Here is a 22,316-nt window from a genome sequence, read left to right as displayed (position 1 = left end):
CCAGCCAGAGGTGAGTTACAATGCCCTTCTCAGGTCTTTTCTGGGCATACATATAGTCCTGCACATGTGTGTGGCCTTCCTGATTCCCAGGAATACATCAGAGTTTTTTGAAACCCCTTATACACATTTCTCAGGTTTTTCTAAGTTTTTGGTTGGGTTCTTGTTTACTTCACTGGCATTGCAGCTTTGCCAGCTGTGATGTTAAACACTTGCCACTGATTTTTTTTCAACAAACACCCCGAGGACAGGGCTGCTCACACTGAGTGAACTCTGAATCAGGTCTAACAAAGACAAGTACTGTGAGTGGAGCTTTTCTAGAGAGCTCCCAGACGAGTCAGAGAGTGGCAGCTCTTTGAGGATGGGGCCTTTTGAGGAGCCCCAAATCCATACTGCCCGCTATAGTGGTTGCTAGGCTGCTGGATTTCACAGCTCCAATGTTTCAAGGCTTTTGTTTTTGAAGGCTACCATGGAGCTAGGGAGAGGTGCTGGGAATGTTGAAGTTAAAATACCACAAAGCTCATGGTTCCTACTGAGTTTAGCTGTTTGTCTTACATAAACACTTCTTGGATTGGTGTGAGGCTTTGGATAATTTTCAGAGTTCTGAAAAAGTTGATTTTGACAATTTTTGCCACTGGTATTATTGTTCTTGTGGAGTAATGGATTTTCAAAGATCATTACACCACTATTTCTCTTTCTTTATTTTTAACTAGTATTTTTCCTTAGGACAGATGAGACCAGAAGCACATGAAAAGGCCTAGTGTCCATTGAAGAGTGGTTACAAGATTGAGTTGGAATGGAGGCTCTATAGAAGGGACTAGAGACAAATTTTGCCTGATTACATTTCCTTATTTAACGTTTAATTGTAGCAATGTAATAAATAAATAGCCATGGGAGTATATATAGGTCAAGACTTACCCTTTTTATTTTACAGCGTTCTATGAAGCTATGCCATCTGGTTTTCCATCCCACAGTAGATGGGGGTAGGGGGAGCACATATTAGAGATAGACATTCTAGGACAACTGGCAGTGAGAAAGAAGATTTTAGCATAAAAAAGTAGACATAACAATTAGCATATGCCAACGTAGTGTATACTACCTACTCACTTTTCATAGTTTATATCAAAATGAAAATATTAATTTGTGCTCTGTATTTTTTTCTTTTTTTTGTTTCCTTGGGAATGGCTTTTTTTTTTATTATACTTTAAGTTTTAGGGTACATGTGCACAACGTGCAGGTTAGTTACATATGTATACATGTGCCATGTTGGTGTGCTGCACCCATTAACTCGTCATTTAGCATTAGGTGTATCTCCTAATGCTGTCCCTCCCCCCTCCCCCCGCCCCACAACAGTCCCCGGAGTGTGATGTTCCCCTTCCTGTGTCCATGAGTTCTCATTGTTCAATTCCCACCTATGAGTGAGAACATGTGGTGTTTGGTTTCTTGTCCTTGCGATAGTTTGCTGAGAGTGATGGTTTCCAGCTTTATCCATGTCCCTACAAAGGACATGAACTCATCATTTTTTATGGCTGCAGAGTATTCCATGGTGTTTTTCAAGACAGATAATGCCTAGTATATTTTACATCTATTCTTTCTATCAAGAATCAATAAAATGTTTAAGTTTAGATATTTAAAATTTTAGACTTCATTTACCTAGATCATTTATGGCCAAGAAATACCATATAGCCAAATGATATTGCTAATGGGACATCAATATTTCATTGGTAACAAATTCTGTTGAGGAAAAAGTTTCTCTAATTAAAAATCTAATTTCATCATAGTTCCAGCATCTTAGACGTTGAGAATTCCAACAGTATATTGTCTCCATGTAAAGACACACGAAGAAAAATGATTACACTCCTCAAAAGTAGAACATTGAATCACACAGTTATAATACTTTCTTGCACATTCCCTGTACTAAGTCCATTAAATTTGTAAGCACCAATAACACTTTCTACCTACACAGCAACAGATGCATTGACTTGTTGCTGAAGATATTATTGTTAGTTTAATAGTTGCATAAGGTGCTCAGGATTTAAGACACCACTTCAGAATAATCTCCAGTCAAACCTGTGTGTTTTAGGAGGCCCTTATAATGATAGATCACTTAACACACAGGCATGAAAGCATATGAAACAGAACTGTAGATAGGATGTTGACAGAAGTAATAGGGCAGGAATTCTAATATGAACAGTGAGGGGTGAACTCAGAGGAGCCATCTATCAAAAAATCCACCCACAACATGGGGACCAATAGCTGATGTCATCATAGCTGGTTTAATGAAAACATCTCAGAGATCAAGGAGTCACTTGTATCAAAAAACGAACATAAAGCTACAGAAGTTTACTGTTCCATGTAGCATAGATTAAAGACACAGTTTTGAAAGTCTACATCATTTCATGCATATTTTTAAAAGCTTATATTATGGGTGGTGCTCTTCAAAGGCTGAGAAGATCCAGCCTTTGGGTTCTTCAGACCACCATCAAATCAAGGGCAGCTCTACAGGGCTGAAAAATATATATGGACTAGCATCTTCTACCAAAAAGTCATTCCAAGAAAAGAGAGGAGGGAAATTCCTAGAGGATTTTCAGTTGGTGCTTAGTATTAAGCAGGGAGTTGCATTACAAGGTATATGGTGGCAAACAGAGTGTGTTCCTCCTGTTCTAGGAAGTAACTACTATTGTGAGTGTCTATACCATGTGAGGTACCAGGTGTCAGGTTGACAGTTTGCCAAATTACAGGTATTGTTTCCCCAGAACTTTTTTTCAATATATTATTTGATTCAAGTCCAGTGTGTACTAAAAGATGAAGAATATATTTAAGATGACTGAACTCCATTTACGTTACATGTCCTTTCTTAGAGAACAGGATTGATGTGCTGCTGTTCCTAGATAAAAATGTAAATTCTAGCTAGATATTCACATATATAAATTTTTAATAGATATTTCTATAAAGTTTTTAAATAGTGTTTAATAAGATTGTTATTAGAATACAAGCCATTTAATTCATATGCAGTTAGCCATGTTGATATTAAAAGTGTGTCATTTCTTTATTGCAGTGTCCTGGCAGGTTACAATGGTACCATCTTTGCATATGGGCAAACAGGCAGCGGGAAGACATTCACTATCACAGGGGGTGCAGAGCGTTACAGTGACAGAGGCATTATCCCAAGGACACTGTCATACATTTTTGAACAGTTACAAAAGGTATGAAACTTTTCATTCATATCATTTTGTATTTGATATATTCAGCAAAAATTTACTGAAAGCAGGACATTTATTATGACATTTATTTTATTGTGTCTAAATGATAAAGTCTTATTGTGTCATAACTTTGGCCTTTACCTTTAAGGAGAGGTTGGGATTTTGCTGTAGAAGTGAAAATTAAGAAGGTTCTTCTCATTAAAGGGCTGCTATTTCAGCAAAGGCTCAGGAGAGTTCCTTCTGATATACGCACGAAGGTTGAAAGAGCAGACAACACCTTTTACCAACTAATATCTTATATTCCTCAAGAAACTGAGGAATGTCTTCTTATCAAAGCAGATCTTTCTTTTAGCTACTGAAACACTAAACAGGATAGTATAATTGTTACTATTTTACACTTGATAGAAGCCCAGAGGAATTTACCAAAGTACAAATACCGTTGTAATTACTATCATTGTAAAAAAAGAGTTATCTATCTAGATTATATGTATCATTTATTGAGTGCCTAAAAATGCCAGTAGCTTTATCAGTTTTACCAGTATTTGATATAACATATAATGTAACTTCCCATTTCATAGTTGGGAAAACTGAGCCTCAGGTTAAATATTTTCCTCTGGGCCCTCATCCTGTAAGTAGCTGATCTGGAGTTCTATCCCAAGTCCACCTGATACCTAACTCTGTGCTTTGTGCCATTATGTATATTGCTTCTATACCTCGGACTGGCTTTATTTTGTTGGTTGTGTTCAAACAAATTCCCTGTAATGAGTCACATACCTTCTCTGAGTTTCAGTATTCCCTTCTGTGAAAGCAGAGATTGAATTGTGTTAGAGAATCTCCAGTGTCCCTACTAGTTCCAGCAATTCCTTGGTTGTATTACTTCTGTATAATAAATGTCTTAACTAGGTCAATGTAACAGTCACTCCAAAATTTCTTGACTGTATATTGTTTGCATTTTGAGTTGCAAAGATGAGAAGAAATTGCTGAGATCTGCATAATTCTAATTGCCAGCCATAAAGTAGCAATTATCCATTAGTTCAGCTCATCTTTCTCTAGCTCAAACATGCCAGCTTTGCATGCCAGAAAATTTGGATGAGAAAGGATTCAGTATAGCATATATGTTGGATCCAAAGCCCTTTTATCATTTACTCACTTATTTCTGACATTGCCTGTTTTGTTCCCACATTTCACAATCTGGGAATGTAATTCCTAATAGTTTTCATTGCTGTGGCCTAATGTGGAATCCTTTTGTCTTAGAAAGATCACTGGAGGTGCAGGTCAACCTGGTTCTGAGAAAGTGTACTGCTTACAGCATGTGGCCTTGGGGCGGTTACTTAATGCCTCAGTCTTATGGATTGCTCTGAGGGGCTGAACATACTGTGTTTAAAGATATTGTCCAGGTTCTTGCACACAGTATATGCTCAATACATGATAGTTATGATCAAAGCCAGTAATATCTATATATGGATATTAATGTGGCCAAGTGATCCCTGACCAATTTCAGAGAACCCTTGAAACTCTCAAAACAAAGGAAGCCAAATCCATGATTAAGTTAAATAGAATAAACTCATCCTCTCCTAAAGGAAAATATTTTTTGTCCCTTTAAAATTTTTATGTATGGTTACTAAAGTACAGATCCAAATGTCTAAATGTCTCCTTAGTACTTACCATTTGTCAGGTTCATTGTTTTAGATCTGTTTGTCATTGACATTACCGTAAACTCCACTTCATTCTGAATGATCCTAAATAACTTCCTGGACTTGTAGCGAGCCCATTGGAGCAATTTAAAGCCAGAGCAACTCTTTGTAAATGAACATATTTTCATGATGGGGCATAACACATTCATTATAATCAAACAGCTGCAGTGAAACTGGTCAAGCAACTTGAAGTGCATCATGAAGTTTGTTCATATTGTATAGCTGGAAAATGCAGCTTAGTACTCAGAGGTCCCCAGCTGATTGCCTTAGACAGGTACATGGAGCTCTCTAGAATTCTTAAAGGAAACATTTGACCTATGCAAATTCTTCATTTCAAGATACAGTAAGAGCCCAGTGCATACTGGGTCCTGAAATGTCTATGAGTATGCCAGGAGCACATTTTCACTGATTTTCAGAGAAGAAAATTGATGCCATTTATTTTAGAAATCTCTCTCATTATTTTTGAGTATTGTGAGTTTCAAACTTGTTTTGGGGCAGGAGAAAGGGCTGTCTGCAGGAAACATGTGTGTTACATTACAGTCTGGCAATCCTAAACACTAAAAAGGAGTAATAAGGAAAGGTAGCTTGCCATATAGCTCAGGGAATTTTAAGTGTATTTTCCAATAAAAGTCCAGAAAATGCGGAAGCTGGAAGAGCTAAAGACATTATCCCTATCATCTCAGGGCAGTGGACCTGCCATTTTCCTGACGTTTTATGATTTATTCTAACTTCTGGAAGAAGAGATTTTCTCCACTGCAGATAAACATACAAGTTGGCTGTCCTTTTTGCATTTATTTTCCTTTCCTTTTATATTCATATACTGAATTCTCCATTTGAAGGCTTCTAGAAATAATAATAAGAACAATAACTACAGCAATAATAATAGCAACAGCAGCAACAATGATTCATTGGTATCTGTTGTGGGCCACACACTTTTGTAAGATTTTAAATATAGAATCTTATTTCTCTGTTATAACAGAATGCAAGATCAGGGCTATTATCCCCATTTTTATGGTGAAACAACTGAGGATAAGGGTGTGGGACTTTCTGTTATAAATGGAGTTTCAATATTCAAACTCAGTTCTTATCTGATGCTAAGAAGAACTTAGAAGTGTATACTAAACTCTCAAATCATAATCTCTGGGTTATTTCAGATATTTTGGATAAATTTTAAAGATATGTTGGTTTAAACAGGATCTCAGAATGTTGCCAGAATATCCCCTAGGGCCTTTGACGTGCTCCAGAGAGGGACAGAGTTTATGTATATCTTGACCATGGAACAGTTTTCCAGGAGTATTCCATGGTATATTTTAGAAACATTGGATTAGACTAACAGCCACGCAGAGTCTTTTTAGTGTTTGTAGTCTCTGATACCTGTGCTAAACCAAGTTACAACCCAAAGAATTATATTGAAATAGTACCTTTACTAAACTAGGATGCTAATGTAATCAATAGGCCATTTGTTGGGATAAGCATTAGAGTCACCCACATCAGAAGAATTTTCAGCATTAGGCTGAAAAAAAAAATTGCTTAGTAATTCAGTCCATGTTGTCACCTTCACGTAACACCAGAATATAGAATTTCAGCTGTAGCTTGAGTGTTTTTATTATAGTCATGGAAGGCCGAGAGTTGCTTTAATTGTTCATGTATAATTTTGTTTTTCTGAAATGACAGTATCTTTATTTGGATAATTGGAGCCATTTTAGAACCAAAGAATCATTCATTTTACACTGAAGAACAGACAGGGATTTATTAGCCAACTTCCTCACTTTAATGGGTTTGAAAACAAAGGCCTGACATGGTAGAGGCTCACCTCTAGTTAGAGTAGGAGTCCAGCTTTTTATTTATAGGCCACTATTCTCTCTCCTATCTCTGTGACTTGGTCTTCTCTCCCTTTGAACAAAACCCATTAAATGGATTGCCTTGGATATGGGTGAGAATCAGTCAGGAAGGTCATCCTAAGCAAATTCTCTGTTAGTATACACTCTGACACCCTGACAACCTGCTTGCCACAATACCCAAATATACTCTCCCCTTATGAGAAGCATGATAATATTTGCAGAAATGGAAGCATTTGTATTTTTGGAGGAACAAAAAGAAGGTGCTATTGTTTGATATTTTGTATTGAAAACTGAACTTCCTCAAGAGTTGAAAAAATTCCTTATTTTATTCCATTTCAAAGGGAATGGGTCATTTTTGTCTATTGGCAGAATTGAGACTAGGACCAGGCACCTTGACTTTTAGCCTCATTACATTGATGCCTATGCCATTGCATTTCAGCAATGACCCACCAAAAACATTTCTCTCTATCTAATAGCTAAACATCTCTGATTTGCCCTCTTGGGCCAGGAAAATTTACTCCACAGGTGAGGTATTGGCAGTGAACTATTAATGTCCACTCATACCTGACTAATGAACTATTTTCTGTCCTCTGGATCTCACTTTCATTGTTATCTATTTATGTCATCAGAAAATATTGAATATTAGAAAAGTAGAAAAAGAATTATGATTAAAGCTGAAAACTATTTTGCTCCTGAAATTTTTAAACCAAAGTAATGATCTGTGTTCTTTTTTATGAATAGACTATTCACAGAATATGTATTTTTTTTAGTAACCTTTTTTTTTGGTCTGGAAAGTAAAAAACTGGTGTGTTATACAGTTCTGCAACCAAGTTGGCTCATTGTAAGTGTATATTGACTTTTTATGTATAATGTGGAACCAATAAAAAATAACAGACTGAAGTTAACTTGTAATCATGGGTGTTGGCCCTTAAAAAAAGCTTCATACATATGGTAACTGGCAACTTGAAAGTGTCATGAACTGAAAATGTAAACCATATAAAGTGAGAGAAAAAGAGAGAAACTGTGAGGAAACTGAGTGCTAAATGTGTTCATCTTCATCTAAGCAGAATCATTATTTATAACCAATAAATAATACCTTTCCCTTTTCCAATCAGGACAGCAGCAGAATGTATACAACGCACATTTCCTATTTGGAAATCTACAATGAATGTGGTTATGATCTTTTGGATCCAAGACATGAAGCCTCCAGTTTGGATGATTTGCCGTGAGTAGCAGAACAACAAAGGACAGAGGGAAATTACTTTCAGATGTTCTCTTCAATTGTTTTCTTTGAAACTTTGTATGTTTCTGGTCTCAATCATAATTAGCGAATACTGGATAACTGAATCTTTTTGTAATATAATGGATTTTTTTTCAGTTATGACAAATGGACAGTAGTGATGGGAACTAAATTGCCTGAAACTCATTTCTTGGGAAAATCTCTTTTGGAGTTGGCAGAAGAGAGTACAATGAATTTTCTCTAAGATTGGGTGCTTAGAGGATTGATGGAATATGACAGTACTACTTTCTTCCTGCCACATGAAACCCTGTTGCTCTTCTAATTGTGGCCTTTTTCTGAGAAGAAGGTATTCAAATTAGAGTTCAAGCAGCAATAAGAGAATCTGAGACAGAGAAAATAACATTTTTACGTTTTCCTCAAATGCTTCTCTACTATGGTTAATGCTAACTTTGGCAATCATTTGATCAGATTGGCACTGATTGTTTCATGACCGAAATTTAAATAGCGTCTTCAAAATTTATCTAATAATGGAGCAAGTTACCCTGCCAGCATTTATATAACATTGCTCAATGCTTGTTTGAATATCTGCCTATATTAGACATATATTAATTGGTAACTGTTCATATACTTTTGTTCAGACATCTTCATATATCAAAAGTAGCCTATAGCCAAGAAAATGTATCTTTATATTCTTATTAAATACTCTAATTTAGAAATACATATTCATTCTCTCCCCAAAAGATTAACAATCAGTTGATTATTTTAATTTGCATCATCTCCACACCAAAAGGGCTATCCAATTCTTGAATTGTTCTGAAATTTTATAGTAGTGAATATATTCGAAGTAATAGGCTATTGACTTGGATATGGGACTCTTCTTTCTTAATGACATTTTTATTTTAATGGGATTTGTTGTCATGTAATTACGGTCCAAAATGTGAGAATAAGAACAGTTTTAGACCACTTTTGTGTATATGTGTGGAAGTTTCTTGAAAACAACTGTTTTATAACTGAGGTCACTTCTAACTTGAGTCAGTGAACTCTCCAACAAGAGGACAAAGCTACTAAAGGAGGGGAAGTCGTTGAAGATGAGAGCTAGCAACGTCTCTGGAGACAATCTGACCAGCATTGAGAATGGCTGCTGAATGCTGAGAAATGTGGAGGACCCAGGGTGAACTGAGGCATTGTGCTTGCTCTCAAGCTTGCTCTTTTCTAAAAGAAGCCCATTTGAAAACACTGAAATCACTTTTTCTTCTTTTGTGAAGGTTAGAAAGCTCAACAAATAAGTCCTCTCCTGTGAAGGTCACCAGTCTTTTTAACTCTTGACATTGGAGGTTGAAAGATTGTGAAATATTACTTAATCCAATGCCCACATTTTATAAACAGAGAAATCCAGAAAAATGAAATAACTTACCTAAGACTGTAGGACTGGGACTGGAACCCAAATTTCCTGACTTCTCATCAAGTACTTTTTTTTTCTATATATTATGTTACCTCTCTTAAGAGTTCAATGGACTTTTCTCATTCCTAGCTCTTCCCATTGTTAGGCTGCACCAAACCATGTCAATTAGATTCAGATGAAAAGAGCTCATGCTCTGTTCTTCTCCCTCTACACTTTCATTTCAAAACATCTGCTTCACAGTTTCAATTCAACAAATAATTTTTTAAAAGTTATTAAGGATTTATTCTGGCTTAGGCAGTAGAGACACTACTAAACCAAGTAAGGCATATTTCCTACCTCTGAGGAATTTATTGTAAATATAAACATCTAGTATGATATCCTTAGACAGCAAACTTATCTATGTAAAATTTATTATCATCACTCAATCAAACTTTCTAATGGAAATCTCCTTTTTAAGTCAATGACTCCTTAATTCTTTAGGCCCCACTATAAAAATTTTGAAGCTTGGCCAGGTGCGGTGGCTCACGCCTGTAATCCCCGCATTTTGGGAGGCCGAGGCAGGCGGATCACAATGTCAGGAGATCGAGACCATCCTGGCTAACATGGTGAAACCCCATCTCTATTAAAAATATAAAAAATTAGCCAGGTGTGGTGGCTCCTGTAGTCCCAGCTACTCGGGAGGCTGAGGCAGGAGAATCGCTTGAACCCAGGAGGCAGAGGTGTGGAGATAATGAGGTTTGACTGGTATTGAATCTGCTAGTTTTCTGAGGGCCTTAGACGAGTTTGCCTTTTACTAAGATGATAAAATAATTATAATGAAATTTTTTTTTGCTGTTCTTGGATTAGATTAAGCATATGTGCTATTCATTACACACTCTTGAACTGGGGCATACTATAACTCTGAAATTCTAGCTCTCTTATTGACTGATTTCATTGTTGTGAGCTGAAATGTCTCAAACACTTTGAATGCCTTCTAAACATAGTAGGCAAAATGTCTGTTGACCTTGGTCCCCACTCGTAGTCATCCATTTGAGGGACAATGGCAATATACCCATTTTATCTCTTTTGCATTCTTATACAAGGCTTAACTATATAAAATCAACTCAGGGTCATGTTGGTGCTGCACAATAATAACCATCAGTAACAGCTTCCTTACCACTGAGTGACACAGTATCCCCAAATATCACCTGCGAGACGCTCTTTTCACATACACTCTGCCTTTTCTGTTTTTTTTTCTTTTACATTCTAAGATGTACCACTTGCCTGCTCTTGCAGAACTTTTGCCTATAAAACTGTCTGTGGATTTTGTATATATTATGTCAGGGCACTAAACTAAAGTCATTTGCTTTTTACAAATGTTGCTATAGTCATTTGTTTAGTAAATGTGAGAAATACTGACATCTAAATTAACAATCAAAGGTGATTAAACCAAACTTAACCAAGATGAAATACATAATTGAATAGTTCAATAACTGTTATAGAAGTTGAATTCATGATTTTATAAGTTTCATAAAATGAAGTCCTTAGGCCTAGATAGTTTCACTGGAAAATTCTACCAAATATTTAAAGAAGAATTAACACCAATTTTACATAATCTCTTTCAGGAAATAGAAGAGAGAACAATTCCCAGGTTATTCTATGAGTCTAGTATTGCCCTGATACCAAAACCAGGCAAAGATTGTACAAAAAAAAAAAAAAAAAAAAACAAAAAACTACAGACTGGTATCTCTCACGAACATAGGCTCAAAAATCCTCAACAAAATATTGGCAATTGAATCCACAAATGTATAAAATCAATACTATATCATGACCAAGTGAGATTAATTATAGATTGCAAAGCTAGTTCAACATTTGAAAAGCAATCAATGTAATCCACAGGCTAAAGAAGAAAAATTATATGAAGCTCAGAAATAGTATTTAACACTCATTCTTGATAGAAATCTAAACAAGTTAGAAATAAGGAGAATCACCTCAGTTTGTTAAAGAGCATCTACAAAATCCTACAGCTAACAAATGTGTAATGGTGAAAGACTGAATGTTTTCCTCCTAAGATCAGAAACAATGCAACAATGTCTACTCTCACCACTCTTTTTCAATATAGTATGGAAATACTAGTCACTTCAGTAAAAGAAAAACAAGAAAAGACATACGTATTGTCTACTAAAATATCCCAAAGAATTTGCAATCTCTTCTGAAAAAAAAGCAGAGGTAACATGTTCTAACACATCCAGTGATCCCAGCATTATCCAAACACCAAAAGCAGACAAATGCATTACAGGAAAGGAAAACTACAGACTAATATCTCTTGTGACCACACATGCAAAAATCCTAAATAAAATATTAGCAAATTATATTCAAAAATATATAAAAAATTATATACTACAGCCAAGTGAGACTTATTTAAGGTATGCAAGACTAGTTCAACATTCAAAAATCAATTAATGTAGTCCATGGCATGAACAGTCTAAAGAATAAAAATCATATTATCATATCAATAGGTGCAGAAAAAATATTTGACAAAATCCAACATCCTCTCATGATAAATACTCTCAGGAAACTAGAAATGGAGGAAGCGTTCTCAACTTGATAAAGAATATTTATAAAATGCCTGTAGGTAACATTATATACAATGATGAGAAGCTAGATGCTTTCTCCCAAGATCAAGAACAAGGCAAGTATGTCCCTCTCACCACTCTGATTCAACATTGTACTGGAAGTCCTAGCCAATTTCAATAATACAGGAAAAAGAAATTAAAGTTATTGGGAAGAAAGAAATACAACTGTCTTTGTTGACAGATGATATAATTATCTATGTAGAACATCTCAAAGAATTGACAAATTCCTGGAGCTCATAAGTGATTATGGCACGGTTGCAGAATATAAGGTTAATGTACAAAACTCAATTGTTTTCCTATATACCAACAATAAATAATTGGAATTTAAAATGTAAAACACAATACTGCCTACATTAGCATCAAAAAATGAAATACTTATGTATAAATCTGACAAGATATGTACAAGATCTATATGAGGAAAACTGCAAAGCTGATAAATCAAAGAATGTTTAAATAAAAAGATATTCCATGTTCATGGATAAGAAGACTCCATATTGTTAAGTTGTCAGTTCTTTCTCACTTGATTTGTAGATAAAGTATAGATCAATTTAATCTAAAGCAAATTCCTAGTAAATTATCTTGTAGATATCAATAAAATGACTATAAATTTTACAGGAAAGGCAAAATATCCATAATAACCAATACAATACAGAAGAAGAACAAAGTCAAAAGACTGACATCACCCAACTTCAAGACATACTATAAAGACGGTAATTAAGGCAGTATGGTAATGGCAAGAGAACTGACAAATATATCAATGGGACAGAATAGAGAGCCCAGAAATAGACCCTTAAAAATATAGTCAACTGATTTTTGACAAAGAAGCAAAGGCAATTCAGTGGAAAGGGGGTAGTCTTTTTTATAAATAGTACTGAAGCAACTGGATATGCACACATGAAAAAAGTGAATCTAGACATAGACCTTACACCTTTCACAAAATTAACTTGAAATGAGTCATAGACCAGAATGTACCATGCAAAACTATAAGTCTTCTAGAAGATAACACAGGAGAAAATCCAGATGGCCTTGGGTTTGCCAATGAGTTTTTAGATGCAACACCAAAAGCATGACCAGTGAAATAAAAATTTATAGGTTGAAATTTATTACAATTAAAACTTCTGTTCTGTGAAAGACACTGTTAAGAAAATGAAAAGGCAAGTCACAGGCTAGAAGAAATTAATTATCAAACACATATCTGATAAAGATACAAATATACAAAGAATTTTTATATCTGAAATATGCAAAGAATTTTAAAAACTCAACAATAAGAAAATAAATGCCCCAATTTTTAAAATGGGCAAAAGATCTGAATAGCCACTTTGCTGAAGAAGATACACATATGGCAAATAGCGTATGAAAAGAAGCTCAACATCACCTGTCATTAGGGAATTGCAAATTAAAACAGTGATATACCACTACATACAAATTAGACTGGCTAAAATCTAAAATACTAACACCAAATGCTGGCAAGGATGTGGAGCAACAGGAACTCCTATTCATTGCTGGTGGGAATGCAGAATGATCCCACCACTTTGGAAGACAAATTGGCAGTTTCTTAGAAAATTAAACATACTTTTACCATATGATCCAGCAACTGCACTCCTAGGCTTTTACCGAAATGAGTTGAAAACTTATGTCTACACAAAAACCTTCCCACAAATACATATAGCAGTCTTATTCATAATTGCTGAAAATTGGAAGGAACCAAGATGTTCATCAATAGGTTAACAGATAAACTATAGTACATCCATACAAGGGAATATTATTTGGCAATGAAAAGAAATTAGCTATTAAGCCACAAAAAGACATGGAGAAAATGTAAATGCATATTGCTAAGTGCAAAAGTTACCATGAAAGTCTACATACTGTATGATTCAAACTATATGGCATTCTGGAAAAGGCAAAACTATAGAGACAATGAAATGATCAGTGATTGTCAGAGGTTGAGGGGGAGGAGTAGAAGAATAAATAGGTGAAGCACGGGGTTTCTGGGTGGTGAAACTGTTCTATATGATACTGTAATGGTGGGCACATGATATAATACATTTGTCAAAACCCACAGAATTTACAATACAAAGAATGAACCCTGATGTAAACTATAGGCTTTAGTTAATAAGGTGACAACAAAAAGGAATGAACTATTGAGACAATTAACAACTTGGATGAATCTCCAGGGAAATATCTTGAGTAAAAAAAGCCAATCCCGAAAGGTTTACATGCTGTATGATTCCAATTGGTGAACAGATTAGTGGATACAGAGTTAGGGAGGGCAGGGGAATGGTTGGACAAGGTCAACACAAAGGATCTTTGTGATGATGCAGTGTTCTGTGTCTTCACTGTGGCTCTGGATACACAAAGCTACCCATATGATAAAATTACATAGAACTAAATGCACACACAGACACACACAAGAGAACATAAGCAAAATTGGGGAAATTGCATATAATTAAATATTAAATGTACACACAAACACATGCAAGTGAATACAAGCAAACCTGGGAAAATTGCGTAGAACTAAAATGTATACACACACACACACACACACATACACATAAATGAGTACAAGCAAAACTGGAAAAATCTGAATTAGATTGGTGGATTGGATTGCCAATGTCCTGGTTGTGATATTTTAATACTATAGTTTTGCAAGATGTTACCATTGGGAAAAACTGGGCAATGGGTATATGAGATTTCCCTGAATTATTTCTTATAGCTGTATGTGAATCTACAATAATCTCAAAAGGTTTAATTTAAAAAGTAATTGGCTATATATTTGTATATAGACATACATATGCATATACACACATATGTGTATTAAACCTATTCTGTATTTGGAAATTTTTTAGTATTTCAAATGAAAAATAGAAATTCTATTTTTGAAAGCTTCTTATGTCACATGCTATAAAAGGAATATAGTTAGAATCTAAGTTTGTCTCATGAAGTAAAACAGGATAACTGTTGGTCTCAGCTGTAGAGAAAATAGTCACCTTACTTTAGTATAATTTTAGTATTCCTAAATAGGGAAGCATATTCCATTTCAGATTCTAACGATTGTCATGGTTATTACTATAAAAAGGAACCAGTAAACTCCAGCATTCAGTATTGAAATCTTGGCTGTGTTGTATTTTTTGAATAATTTGTCATCAAAGGGGAAAAAGTCACCAAATGTTAAATTTAAGTCACCACATTTCTAACATCTACTGGGTAGAAAACACTGCTAAGTGATGCAGGAGTTACAAAAAAATTAATGCACAGTCTCTGCTCTCATGGCTTACAGTCCAGACACGTGAATTCATTCATATACTCAGCAAACATTTGTTGAGACCCAACTTTGTTCCAGCCATTGTGCTAGGCACCATGTTTGCTAACGTAGTCCCTGTTTCCCTGGAACTCATAGCAGAGAGGATAAAGCTAGTATAAAATAGCATAAGGTGGAATGTGAAAAACGTTGTAAGAGAGCCAGAAAAAATGACAAGAGCTCACAGGAGAAAGAGATCACATCAATGCAAGAGACCAGGCAAAGATTCACAGGGAAGATGGCAGATGAAATCATCCTTGAGGGAAGGGGTAGGACTTGGGGCAGTGGAGTGTGGCTTTTGTGTGGAAACAAAGATAGAGAAGTTGAGGCATAGGGCTTGTTCTGTGACAGTTAGTAGACCTGTTTGACTGGAACCCAGTAAGTTAGTAGGCAGGAGCATTAAGACTGGCAAGGTATAAATGCAAGGATTTGGCAGGCAAGGTGTGGCCCTTGGAGATTTTGATTCCAGGACATAGCATAATTGGAACCGCCTTTTAGGAAGAAAAATCAGTTAGTAGTGTGTAGGACTGGAATGAGGTAGACAAGAGTCAGAGCATTGTGGGAAGTTACTAGGACTGCTAAGGTGGCAGCAGGAGTAAAAAACAAAGGAAGAAAATTGGAAGGCATCATAATCCAGTGGCTTGAAGTTTAACTAAGTGTAAGAATCACCTGGGATGATTGTTAAAAATGCTAATTCCTGGCTTCCACCCCTAGAAAATTCACATATGTTTAAATAAACATCCCAGGTGATTCTAATGCTGGAGGTTTGCCTTAATCCCTTCCCTCATCCACCTAGGGGAAGTTTTTTTTTGAAATACCAGGAAAATCTCTCCAAAGAGGATAGTGAACCAGTATTTATTGAGCACTTATTTTATGCCAGTTTGTATGCTAAGGACTGTGCATACATTATCTCATTTAAGGAAGTAGGTATTATAATCCATGTTTTATGGTTGACAAAACTGAGGGTCACAGAGATTGTGTGATGTTTCCCCAGGATTTCATGTCTGCTAAGAGATAGAACCAGGATGTTAACCCTGTTCCATTAAACATCAGAGCTGGGGGTGCTGGTGTTCTTTCCTAAGAGTTCCGTGTCACATCCCAGTATTCCACCTGAAGCAGACTGTGGTTTCTAGGTTTCTTTAGGCCTCTGGAGCCACTTGTGTCAGTCTGGGTGAGCCAAAGCTTCTCCATTTCAGCCCCATCTGGTGCATGTCAGACTCTCTGCAAAGGTCTGAAAGTAAATGTTCTTGGCCTCAAAGGGCTGTGGTTCTAATAGAACAGACTCATAAACTGATCATTTCAGTTGTGCATAGTAAGTGACAAGATGCCCTGGATTCTGTGGTGGCAGAAGAGGGGAGACTGATTTCAACCTGGGGGTTCAGAGAAGACTGGAGTAGGTTCCACCACATTATGGTCTCCAACCTCAGCTGGGCCCTCACCCTACTGAGCAACACATTCATGTGCCCAGTGCTTTTTGTTCCCATCCTTACAATGATTATACCAGATGTTCATCTCTTTGGTAAACTACTCCCTGCCCCAAATCTCTTTGAAGCCAGTTGTATCCCTATCTCAGAAAGAATATGGAAACTGTCAAACATGAATTTCCTCAGCTTCCTGCCTGTCACCCTTTTTCTCACTTACCTACTTTCCTCTAGTCTCAGAACCTCTATCCTTTTGGAAGCCAGTTCTCCCCCATACACTTTGGACCCTCCTTGCGTCAGCCCTAAACCTGTTTTGTTTGGCCTACACATTTTGTGTTTAAGAATTTTTTACTTAGTGCTTTTAGATGAGGCATGCATCCTTCAGTTCTTACTACTACCTTTTGCATTACATGTTTCATTTGTGTTATTTTTTTCTGGCTCCTATGGGGATTTGAGGGGACTCCTAGGCCTATAAGCATAGATCTCAAAGTTAAAGCTAACTCCAGTCTTTTTTTAAACTGAGTTAATTACTAACATAGCTGGAATGGCAGCCTCTTGAGGAGTTGGGGGTGCTTTCCTGTAGGATGATATGAGTAACCAGTGACCAGTGATGTTAAGCCCTACTCTATGTCTTGGCCAGGGACTGTGTACGTTGAGAACTGAAACATTGCCAGTAATCATGATGAAGGAATAGAAAGCCCCTGTAGCCCGAAAATGACATAATTCCACACAAAGCCTAGCCCAACCTACTAGAATAATAACAAGGGGGAAAGCTGGCTTCCTCTACTCTCAATAGCCAATTGAAGGAGATTGTTCTCAATATCAGAAATGTCTTAGACAATTAGGAGGTTGTCTTAGTCAGCTTGGGTTGCCATAACAAAATACCATAGACTGGGTAGCTTAAACAACAGACACTTACTTCTCACAGTTCTGGAGGCTGGGAAGTCCAAGATCAAGGTACTGGCAAATTTGGTGTTTGGTGAGGGCTCTCTTCCTGGCTTGCAGACTGTTGCCTTCTTGCCTGGTGGGGAGAGAAAGAGAGAGAGAGCTCTTGTTATAAGGATACTAATACAATCATGGGATTGGGACTCCACCCTCATGACCTAATTTAAACCGAATTACCTCCCAAAAGCTCCACCTCTAAATATCATCACATTGGAAGTTAGGGCTTCCACATATGAATTTGGAGGGGACACAAACATTTAGTCCATATAATAGAAATGTTAGCTTTCACCAACCATTGCCTAATAAGTGATGCGTGGAAGGATGGGAAGAAACAGTTTCAGTGTTTTCACTCGTATATCTGGAATATAGGAATATATTTGTGATATTTAGAGCTTTTAGTGACATGAATTAATGACAGGAAAAACACTGTCACCTCAATCTATTCCATTTTCCTTGTGCTTTGTGTATAAACAAATACAGACACTTTCTTCAGCCATTAAGAGGTGAAATACACATTCTAAACTGTGTATTAGTATGGATTTGTCTTGCTTTGACATATTGTCCTGTTAGTCTCCAGGACTGCGTTATGAATTGATTTATTCTGATAGTACATCATTTTCAGAATCTATTCTCAATTTTCAGTATATAGAGCAAAACCTTAGGATTATTTAAAACAGCTTTGAATGATTCTAAGCTTGCTTGATCACTATATTCTGTTCTTTAGAAAAATGTACAGGGTTTAGAAATAACGTCTATTATAGCTCAACTGATAGAGAAAAAATTATTACAACCTTTTGAGAGTGTTAATACCATGTATACCAACAATTTACCATATTGCAAGAATCTCAATTAGCTCTTTTGAGTGCATTATAAAGAATTTAATCTGTATTCATCTCTTCAATTAACTTACTATTTAGTTGGAAAATGGGGTATACACATGAAACACCTAAAGAGACTTCTGCACCGCACTCGACTATCCCGCTAATAATGTATGTACATGGGAAAAGAGCATACACATGATTTAGAGCTGCAGTTGTCTCATAAAAGGAGCCCACTTCAGCCAGTTGTTTCCCGTTACTACCTACTCAGGCACCTTTTAACACCCCTGTCTCTGCTCCCACAACCTTCAATGGTTTCCTAATTTTACTGACGTATGGCAAGTTCTGACTGAGCCAAGAGCTGACAGTGCTGCTGAGGTGGGAGCAGCGCTGAGCTGGCCTGAGAGAAGGGACACATGGGAAGAGCCTTTAGAATGAAGTCTAGGTGAGGGAAGTGGAGAGATTATGTCAGATGGCTGGAGGAGTTATCTGGGCCAGGTGATGAAGGTCACAAGCAGTATATTAATCTCCCTGCTCTGGAACTTCCATAGCAGTTAGCCTAGGTGTGATTCCACAGTTAATTATAACTGACTTTGTGTTTTTACACTGAATTATAAGGTAGTTGAAGATGTTCTACAAAATGAAAGTTAGTTATTATGAAACAGAGATAAGCCTGATGGTATTCAGACCAACTGGCCAACTATTATCTATTAGTATTTATCTAACTCGATCTAAGCAGCAAGCCCTAGGAATAATCCATTTAGAAAAATAATGGCTAAATAGATCTCTTTTACAATAGCAAAAGAAGGTAAAAGGCTCAGGAAATGTTCGAGAACTTTGTGAACAAGATAGTACATTTTTCTGTGAAAGTAAAAGAAGACTTGAAAATAGATAGTTATTAATCTGTTTCTGAGTGTGCAGTATGAATACCTTAAAGGGGTATTCTCATATTAATGCATAGGTTCAATGAAATTCCGAACAAAATCACAGAGGCTTTAGAAAACATATATATATGATTCCAGAGTTTATCTGAAAGGATAGACAACCGAGAAGAACAAATAAATTTTCATAAAGTAAAGAAGTGAGAGAAAATTAGTGACACTATCTATTCAAATTAACTAAAAATTCTAATAATAAAATAATGTTATACTACTTCTAAATTAAACGGATGAAGAAAAGCAAACAGATTAAACCAGAATCGTATTCTATACAATGTTATCATTTAATGTAGGTAGAGGGAAGAATTCTTCAGTCAACAGTATTAGACATTTGTGTTAGTAAATTAACAACTGCAGGTAATAGCAGCCTAATTTACAATGGCTTAACCAAATAGTCTGTTCCTTGCCATACCCCAAGCCTCACCTCTCCCACAACACCGCACCTTAAAGATTCTAAAAATAGGCAGGGAGGGCTGCTGTGGAAGCTCCAGGATGCCTTCAGGGCTTCCTTCCGTCATTCTGCACAGCCATTCTTAGTGGGCAGCTTTAGTCATCATGCAAAATGGCTGCCTCACCTCCAGCACCTCGTGCACATTTCTGGAAGGAAACAGGCACCTGCTGCCTGAGGCTGCTCATGTCCAGGAAGCTCCATCCAATGACTTTCACTTACTTGTCACTGACCAGAATTTTGTGATATGGGCAGCCTTAGTTGCAAGAGAGTCTGGGAAATTCTAGTGTTTTTAAATAATTTCCTAAACAAAATCAAAGCCTAATAGGGAGAAGGGGAGGACAGATCCCATACAGGCAACCTGCATCATGAGCCACACAATCATTGATGGAGAGGAAAAATCCATTTAGAGCCCTTATTTCATTCCATCCACTCATATCCCAAAAGAGTAGAAGTGAATTTTTGTATACTCTGTTGATTTGGAAGGAGTTTGGACTTCTTCTGATAAAGTATTTTATTTGTTAGTGTTTCCTCTTTTATAAAAGTTAGAACTTGGTGTTGTAGGTTGCAGATTATCTTAACTAACTTAGTTTCTAAAACGTATTAACAGAAAAAGGAAACTTTGTAAAATATTTTAAAGAGATTTATTTTGAGCCAATAAAAATAAAATAAAAAGGTTTATTTTGAGCAATCTGGTTACAGATTGGTTTTGTGCATTTCAGAAAGACAGGAATTATAAAATCATAAATCAACACATGAAAGCATACATTGGTTCAGTTTGAAAAGGTAGAACGTCTCAAAGGAGGGACTTAGAAGTCAGAGTTGGGTTTTAGGGATTCTTTGGTTGGCAGTTGGTTGAAAGAGTTAAGCTTTGTCTAACGACTTGAAGTCACTACAAAGGAATGCTTAGGTTGAGACTCGGGGCGTCTGTGCTGTGATGCTACATCAGAGTCAGGTTGGAGAACAAGCCACATTATATTGGATTAATTTTTAAAAACCTTTTAATTAGATTTTATGGTTTGTAGAGTGTGACTTAACACTAGTCTGGCCTGGCCTTGGGTCTTGTTTATAATTTGGTTTCTTATTGCCACAAAAAGTTTGTTCTGTGAGTCTTATGATATCTGTTTTCACATTAATGCTGGTCAGTTGTGCTGAAACTCCAAAAGGGAGGGCGCATAACAAGGCGTGTCCAACCTCCTTTCCTATCATGGCTGGGAATTCAGTTTGTCAGGTTTTCTGGGGTCCCCTTGGCCAAGAGGGGATCCATTCAGTTGGTTGAGGGGCTTAGGATTTTATTTTTAGTTTATGAATGTCCTGTGATCAGCTATATTCTTCATTGTCAGTGAAAAGATATGATGTTAAATCAAACTACAAAGAAAAGATACGGTTTTCAAGCTACTAGAAAGAGCTTTCGAAATATCTCAATAATGGAGAAAATGTCCATTGCTTTTAGCCCATTTTGTCTAGGTCAACACTAACACAAAAATGTATTGCAGGTTCATGAAACTTTCCCAAGAAACGTATTTCAAGTATTTATATTTTATAACCAAAGAAACTTTTAGAAAGTTGTAATCAATCTAAAGAAAATCTACCTTTGAAATTGTTTAAATGCAGAAAGGAGGGGTCACCTTACATACTTTTCCTAAAACTTTACATCTCTCCTTTTCCCTAAACCTTCACCATAAAGAGCTTCTGAGAAAATGTGTTGGGGTGAAAATAAAAGGATATTGAGAACTGAGAAACAAGTGAATGTTCCCTTTATTTAAGTGACTTGTGTTGGGACTGTGTTTACAACATGTGAAACATATCTAGTTATTTAGAAGATCCTGGTGAACCCCCACCCATTGTCATGAGGCCCACCTGTTCTTGACATTGTTCTAGGTCAAGGTGTCTAGACAGAATGGCCTCTAGTCTGTATGACCTCAAGTCACCTTTATGTGACTTACTAAAAGGCACCCCTGCCATCTATTGGAAAACTGTTGCAGTATGCTGATTTTGTTAGGAGACTCTTCATTGCCTTATGACAGACACTTGTCGTGATAACTATACAAACCCATGATGTGAATAGCACCCCCTCAGACATGGCGCCATTGTGTAGTGCATGACCTATACCATCATAGGGGACATTTGCAAATAGATAAAAAATAGAAATCACCATGGCAACACTTATATATAACATGAATGTTAGAAACCATGTTCCTTGCAGTAATGCCTGGGAAGTTCCTGTTCAGCAAGTTGATGGTGCTGAAATGTGGAGGTAGCGTGTGGGGTGGGGAGGATTCTTTCATTGATAGCTTCCATTATTGAGAACAAGAGCCTTCCTATTGCTCTTCGTATGTGTTTCAGTCAGTTAAAAAGAGCCTACAAATTCCAGCTACTTGGCCAAATGGAAAAGATTCTCTGTTTACAGAGAAGACACAAAGCTTGCTTCTTCCCCATCATTAAGCAGAGGCCGA

General features: G+C 36.6%; 1 protein-coding gene across 3 annotated transcripts in view; it reads left to right on the top strand.

The window, feature by feature from the left end:
* The window catches only part of KIF6 (kinesin family member 6), a 376,916-nt gene that overhangs the window by 82,416 nt on the left and 272,184 nt on the right, over nucleotides 1-22,316 (top strand). For all 3 annotated transcript variants that reach the window (XM_030795951.1, XM_030795953.1, XM_030795952.1), the window contains exons 4-5: nucleotides 3,056-3,203; nucleotides 7,851-7,960. In XM_030795951.1, the coding sequence (XP_030651811.1) occupies nucleotides 3,056-3,203; nucleotides 7,851-7,960 (258 nt within the window). The remainder of the gene's footprint in view (nucleotides 1-3,055; nucleotides 3,204-7,850; nucleotides 7,961-22,316) is intronic.

The sequence above is a fragment of the Nomascus leucogenys genome, chromosome 17 (assembly GCF_006542625.1).
Source record: "Nomascus leucogenys isolate Asia chromosome 17, Asia_NLE_v1, whole genome shotgun sequence".
NCBI classification, from domain to species: Eukaryota; Metazoa; Chordata; class Mammalia; order Primates; family Hylobatidae; genus Nomascus; species Nomascus leucogenys.
This window is presented reverse-complemented; position numbering and strand designations above follow the sequence as displayed.